This window comes from Notothenia rossii (genome assembly GCF_949606895.1).
Source record: "Notothenia rossii genome assembly, chromosome: 1".
NCBI classification, from domain to species: domain Eukaryota; kingdom Metazoa; phylum Chordata; class Actinopteri; order Perciformes; family Nototheniidae; genus Notothenia; species Notothenia rossii.
Window position 1 is genome coordinate 78,436,294 of NC_136912.1, and position 7,366 is coordinate 78,443,659.

Genomic DNA, 7,366 nt, shown 5'->3' on the forward strand with positions numbered 1-7,366 from the left:
CAGATTTGGGCTCCCATGGGGAGAGTGCTGCCCTGCTCTGTAAAGCTCCTGTCTCTTCTTTAACCCGCCCATTAAATATGGTACACAGGTGGCTTATTAAACCCTGTGTGTCAGACAACTACAGTACACACTGATCATTCAACACTCTGCAATAACTAATACAGTCACGTGCAACACTGTCGCAATGCAAATGATTAATGCGGTTACCCATTTTGCTTTTAGTTTGCATTTACAGTAATGCTGAGTTTAATAAAATGCGGCAGAGCATTTGAAAGATTTTATCCCTAGACCCAAATTTGACAAATTTAGTCTCAACTTTGAAGGTTTCAGGCTCATTATAAGCTGCTCTTTTGGGGACCAACAAGACACAGACCTGCATCTTTTCTCTATCGGGCTTCGTTTTCTGAAAAGCTGTAGCCTCAGCAGAATATCCCGTTTAGACTTGGTGTTCATCAGGAGCCGTTTATCTTCAAGCTGAGACGCCCCTGGGTCTGCTTATATTGTTTTTATCTTGTTATGCTTCGTGTCTTAATGCATCCTCTTGCTGTGTTCTCATTAACAGCAAAACTTCAACAAGTATCACGTGAGCATGGGCATGGGCCCTCGAGATCTTGGCTACGGGCTCGAGGATGATGAGCTGGACAGTGCAAGCAAGTGAGTTCTCCTACTTTTACATTTTGGCACTGAAGCCGAATGTTTCAAGTTTGGATGTCATGTATGTCAAGATATGGGAACTTTTGCTGGCTGACGGATTCGTTTTACTAAAGAATAGCTGATAGCAGGATGAAAGCCACTTTTCCAAGCACAGTTCGTACTCATGGTGATACTGCCCCCAAGTGGATAGGTTTAGTAATAGAATAATGTCACTCATCCAGTTGAACTACTTCTATTCAAAAGAACTGGTTATCACAGTATTTTCCTCAGTGATAATCACAATGTCTGCTTTGGATGCTCTCAAACTCGGTGATGTTATGAATTAAAGTTAAATACCTCCTCTCTCTGTCTCAGGTTTTCCTCAGAGGACAGCGGGGACGTCCCTTCATATATTGAGGATAGCGATGACTCCTACTCGCTGGAACTGGACATGGACTCGTCTCGCTCTGGACAGATGAACCTGCTGGAGGAGATCCTGGACTCTCTGAACACCACGACAATAGAGCAAGGCAAACTCAGCGCTGCCAAGAGCCTGGACTTCTTCAGGTCCATGGACGACTTGGACTACAAGACCTCGGTGAGGAAGAGAGACGGAGGGAGACAAAGTTATGAGAGGACATGTTATTATTGACCATTTAGGATTTAAAGAAAGAGGACGAAGAGGTCTAACAGAAAGAGTTAAAGTTGACACTTTAGGGTTGAGGACAAATGGATACACAGAGACAAGCTTGACATTTGCTTCATCAGTCTTGTCTTAAAATGTATTTGGTTTTTAATGGGTTATTTCAAATTAATTAAATTCACTTATATTTGGTTCACAGCTTCTCTTTATGTTATAACTATTCAGCATTTGAGTCCCAGTCCCAAAACTGGGGGGACTACAGCCACCATTTAAAAACATCTCAAAGTCTCTAATTCTTTTAAAAAATATGTAAATTTCAACCCCATGCCTAAAGTTTCAAAGAAGGACCATCACAGACTTCTTTGATAACCCAGCTAAAGAGTTAAATCTGACAGGTTTCTGTTTCAACTGACATAAGCTAAGCCTCAGTGATGAGATTCAACCAGGCGATTGGTATGATGACGGACAGAGGGGTACACCTATCTGTCTGTGTGTCACTTAGACAGTCAGCAGTACCAAAGCAGCAACAATCAGTAAACTATATGATAAGCAGATTGCCAGAAAAATGATCTATTATTCATAGTCATTTTAAATACTAAAATGGCGGAAGATGCTCTATAGCCTCTCACATTTGAAGATATCTCCTGTCATATTTAAATAGAATCTCTTTGTGTTTTGGACTACCAAAAACAATCACCATTAATTTGTTCTTTGACATTTAACAGACCAAAAAGAGTCTGAGATTAAAATGCAAAATGGTGATGTAAAGGAAATTGATTCCACCCTACAATTTTCAGGAGGACAGGTATTTTATAACTACCAAATATTTGTATGAAGTTATTGGTTTAATGTTATTTTTGTGTTTCTTCGGTTCCAGAGCAAGCCCACTCCTTCCAGTGAATGTCCTCCTGCAGAGGAGAGTGACGGTGGGGGGGGTGGGGATCAGAGCGGCTGGAATATGGGCCAGGATGACAGTGCGGTCCACGGGAAACACCTCCCCCCCTCCCCCCGCCGCCAGCCCAACAAGAGCAGCCTGAAGGTGGCAAAGAAACTCCCCGTGCCCAGCATCACAGCCACCTCCCCGCTCCAGGAGGCAGACAGCTCCAACCAACTCAACTCGGACCCCCACCCTCTACCTCCAGTGCGACAGCCAGGAGACCGCTACTCATACTCGCCTTCCCTGTCCCACAGAGTTACACCCCCATCTCCCTCCCTCACACACACCTACAGTTCTCCAGCACCCGGTTCTCAGCCGAACTCTTCTCCTGTGCTAGCGGCCCGGGCTCGGACGGTCTCAGACCCCCAAGGCAACGCAGACCCTCTTCAGGGACAGAACCAGAGCGCGTCCACCAGCATCCTGAGGAGGAAGGTGCTGTCCAAGGAGACGGTGAGGTACTACCAGGAGAAGGCCCTCCAGAGGAAGGGCAGCAAGGGCCGGCAGGACGGCAGCCCGTCCAGGCACAGCCACGCTGCCATGCAGATCCCCTGGGAGAAAGAGGTCTCCAAGGAGGGGCTCATGGGGTTCGGCATGTGCCTGGGTCAGGGGAGAAGCTCGGGGGGGGCTGTGGTGCAGGATCAGGGCCTCCTGGAGGAGATTGACTCCATGTGTTGCCTGGGCTCAGTGCTCCACAGCAGCCTGCAGCTGTCCCAGGTCCACTGCAACAACACCCCCCACCCGCTGCAGAGCAACAACACAGACGAGGCGTAGGGACCTCAAAGACCCTCTGTCTGTGAAACGCCATACGTTCTACTGAAATCTCTCCACTGTAATACTTCCACAATACTAGCCACAGTCTCAGAGCTTTTTTATCTCAATACTCAGTTATCAGGAAACATTCTGAACAAATATGATGTCGTACAGACACAAACAGCCTCAGAGCAGAAATCATTTGCACACCTTCCCTTGTTTCAAGACATTTCTGTGAAAAATAGAGCCTTGCTTTCTTGATGAAAGTGTAAAAACCCGCCACTGTAGTAAGACTATTAGAACTTGTTTTAACCAATAAATGTATACTTGTTTTTTTAAATAGATTTTTTTTTTTCAAACCAAAAAAACTATTAAAAAAAACAAGTTCTCCACTTCATTTGAAAAGAAAACAACTTAAAAGTCATGTATTTGCAATGTAACAAGTTATGATAATATCACTACAGTGTGACATTTTTCACTCTCAATGCCATTTAGGTACTTTTCCTCTGAGTGAATTGGATACTCTGATAAAGCAAAAACAACTGGTTAGTTTACAAAGTTGTAATCTCTTCAAACTAGTGAATTATCTTAGAGAACCTCACCTCAAAAACACAAACTGAGGCCAAGGTACAGCGAGATTCTTTCACTTGTTTAAAGAAAATACACCTTATTCACTCACTAAGTAACACAAACATCTACAACTAGATAAGAAGGACATTTCTCCAGTGTTGGGTCTACTGCTCATCAAAGTATATCTGTCTGTAATAATCGACATTTATATTCAAATTCCGAAGAGAAAAAAAAGGCCCAACAATCCAGCCGGCAATGAAGGATCTTTCCAGCTTCACTTGAATGAAATAAGAAAACTCTCAGTACTTTGTGAGGATTTATGAAGGGACGATATCTCCTCGTCACGTTATTGTCTGTTTTACTTTGTGTTCCAAACCATTTCACGTGATCAAGATACATTTGCACTTGTAGATATAAGAGTTGTACTCAGCCTTGACCACCTGGTACTAAAATCACTGAGCAAAAAGGACAGTGAGACAGGATTTTCAACATAAAGTCCACTCTTCTTTCGGAGTTAATTAAACACTGTGTAATCTAACTGTTTCATATCACCAGGCCTTAAATGGACATGTGATTTGTTTTTGATACTCTGGTGTCTTAATCTATACAGGTACTTTGTAATCTTAGATCTTAAATGCAACATTACAGTAGCAGTACTAAAACAGAGTTGTATTTCTCTGGAATAATAGAATATTTAATATATATATATATAATGTGCTTTAAGCTGCTGTTTTCAAATAGCATTCCAGATAATGAGATGGAGAAACCTCTCTGTGTTCCTCAGGACACACCTGTCACTCTGAAGAGGAGGAAATGATCTCAAAAGTTTAAGAGTATGATCTGACATTACCAGTGTCAATGCTCCATGTCCTTTTCTTTCTTCACCATCATGTTCCTAAGTTTCTGCCTTGTAGTCCTTGCAGCACATCTGACTTGCACTGTCCACCTTAAAAATGGCGGCCAGTTTTTTTCGAAGCTACTGTGGTTTGGAGTGGATGTCAGAAAGGTGTACTTTAAAGGATACAGCTGGTGATATATTTATGTGTTTATTTTTGGGAACAAATTCCAATGCACCGTGTACTGATTTCCCATACCAAACCAGTACTATTAAAAAAAGAATAGGGACACAAATATGTAGCTTTAGTTCCACCTTACAGCTGGGAACTGTAGTTCTTAGAAAATGGTACTCAAACAGGAGTAAAAGATGCATTTGTTTGGGACAGGTAAACATATAATTAGAATATATTTAGAAAAATGTCACCAGACATATCACATAACTCAGTGTTCTCTGGGTTTGTCTCCCTTTCTGTGCTCGCAGGAGGAAATGCAATCTCTGCCCTCGGAGGTTAGAGTCACACCCTGTAATGCAAAGCAGTGGTTGAAGATTGTACTGTAATGAAGCAATACGGTTCTCCTCAGAGAGAAGCTACATGGATGTAATGTGTACAGAGTCTATAGTATTTCTAAAAGAGACTCTCCTGTGGAGAGGAACGCTGCGTCCAGAGACTGTGGGTTCCCATCATTCTCTGCGTCGCCACATACCCGGAGGAAAGAAGAAAAGCTTTTTCATGTGCTTGTGTAGGGATTATTACATTTATGGTTCGTTGTTCTTATGATTTATGCCAGACGCCAGTCGGTGTGGCAGTTTAATAGCAGCTATTTCTCTGCTTTTTTAGTGCTGCACTGCGTTAACGATTTGCTCATAAAGTCTTTGGCGTGCTTCTAAAAGCCCAAGAAACAGTTCTAGTAATTCCAAAAAGGAGGGAAAAAAAACAGACTCCAGTAAAATCTCTGCACTGGCCTTACTCATTGTAGACACTTTTTAAAAAAAAAACATATTTACTATGCAAATATTACAAATTATCAAAAGAAAAAGGTCAGTTGTCTTTAACAGACATTATAATGCACAGTTCTACTTGAAAAATAATAACAATCAATCTAGTTTCTAGTAGGGGGGAGCCTCATGTGTCCGTAAATAAATAAATATGAAAGTCTATTTAACTGTGTGTGAGCTGAGGGTGACAGAAAGTGTGTATGGTGTGCCTTATACAGTAAGAGTACCACCCAGTGTCATTAGAAAGAGGTACAGTATTATAGAAAGGTGTGTGAAATGTTTTCAGACCACCTTTTATCAAAGTAAGGAACATTTAGATTTTTTAATTTATATGATAAACAGACCTGGTTTTGTCCTTAGAATCGGAGCTAAATGACCTTAGCTACTAGCGTTGTGTTGTAGCTGTTTTTGTTTCCATCTGGGCTGCAGTCCAGTGTTCCTGCTGCGGTGGCTGGTGAGAATTTAATAGAAGATCTTTGAATTACTTTGGGATATTTTTCTCTTTGTTAAACAGATTTTCTCTGAATGGTTCTTTTAAGTGATTATTTGTATCATTTGTGTTTATTTTATTCCTTTTTTTAAAACACTTGTTCTGAGCTTACTCTATTTAAAAAAACACATTTCTCAGAGGAGTTGATTCTATATTGAGGAACATTTATTTTCAACTGAATAGATGTGTATTTTTGCTGGCTTGAGTTTATTTTACATGGATAATATATGATTGGTGTTGTACGTTGTAAAGAAAAAATCACACCTAATATTTGAATGTTTTAGATTTTATTTTTGGAAGAAAAAAATAGAGAATATTAACAAATGTCCCGTGTAGCCATTCATGTTGGAAAGCTTTCGACCCCTTCTAATCAGAATCAGCAGAGACTGGCGCTTGCTTGTAAACGGTACAATGCTCATTGTTGTATCTGCATGTATGTACCTCTTTGTTGTTATTTGTTTTGACAGTCTATTCTGTTGGTATTAATTATTATTTCAGTATTTAGAGCTTCAATCAAATTGAGAATGATGGAAACAACGTTGGGTCTCGCGCTATACATTTATTTTGCCTTGCGATAGGTGTTGTGGACTTACGAGCCATCTGCCTTGTATTTTAAGTATGATAAAACATTTCTACTTCAAATCTAACCGTAGAGGTGGGAAGAAATACTAAAGGTAATTAAAAAAATAGGACAGGTGATTTGCATTTCAATGTCTGCAGATGTGTTAATATACTAGGGATAACTAACACTGCAAAAAATGGATTAATCAATAAATATATAGAGGTCCTGAATTTACAAATTGGAGTGTGGTAGGCGGATGTGTAGCAGCGTTAACTGAGGTACTGATGGAGTGAAAACACTCAACCTCACAAAGATATTAACGTCACTTCTAAGAAGAAGTTGTCATCGTAGTGACATATTACACCTTTTTTCAGTCTCTTTTTGGGTATTGTAATGATTATTAACTCTTCGATATGCCATTAACTGATTGTCTGATTCTGTGCACACTTGCATGTTCTCATTTAAGAGAAAACAACTGTCTTAAAAACTGAGGTCAATCTAATGTGCTATTGGTGAGTAACTTGGTACAACTGTATGCACTGTGAACTGAAAATAAATTATATTGTTTCATGCTTATACATCTCCGGATTTGTATTTATACTCTAAAGGGGACCTATCATGCAAAATCCACTTTGTCATGCCTTCTATGCATAAACATTTGTCCCCTCTGTGTAAAGAGATTCTGAAAGTTTCAGGACAAAAGATTCGCTCACTTTTTGTCCTGATCCATTTCTATAAAAACCTGTCTGAAAAGGAGCTGATCAGATTTTGGCCACTTTATGATGTCATAACGATTTTTTTGCTTTGTGTAACCATTAGCCAATAACCAACCACCTTATCACCTGAATCTCCTCCTAGAGCACCATTGTGTTCTTTTTAACCAAATATCTCGCAGACATGATCCGTTTGGTTTGGAGCCAAACACTTCAGAGACATGTTTTGTCTAT

The 7,366-nt window shown here is 40.4% G+C and overlaps 1 protein-coding gene across 2 annotated transcripts in view; it reads left to right on the forward strand.

Moving 5' to 3' along the window:
- Window positions 1-6,995, forward strand: part of dennd1b (DENN/MADD domain containing 1B) — a 106,011-nt gene extending 99,016 nt beyond the window's left edge. For both annotated transcript variants that reach the window (XM_079641956.1, XM_079641957.1), the window contains 3 exons: window positions 563-654; window positions 1,009-1,231; window positions 2,154-6,995. In XM_079641956.1, the coding sequence (XP_079498082.1) occupies window positions 563-654; window positions 1,009-1,231; window positions 2,154-2,984 (1,146 nt within the window). In that variant the 3' untranslated portion in view covers window positions 2,985-6,995. The remainder of the gene's footprint in view (window positions 1-562; window positions 655-1,008; window positions 1,232-2,153) is intronic.
- Window positions 6,996-7,366: the final 371 nt, after the last annotated feature.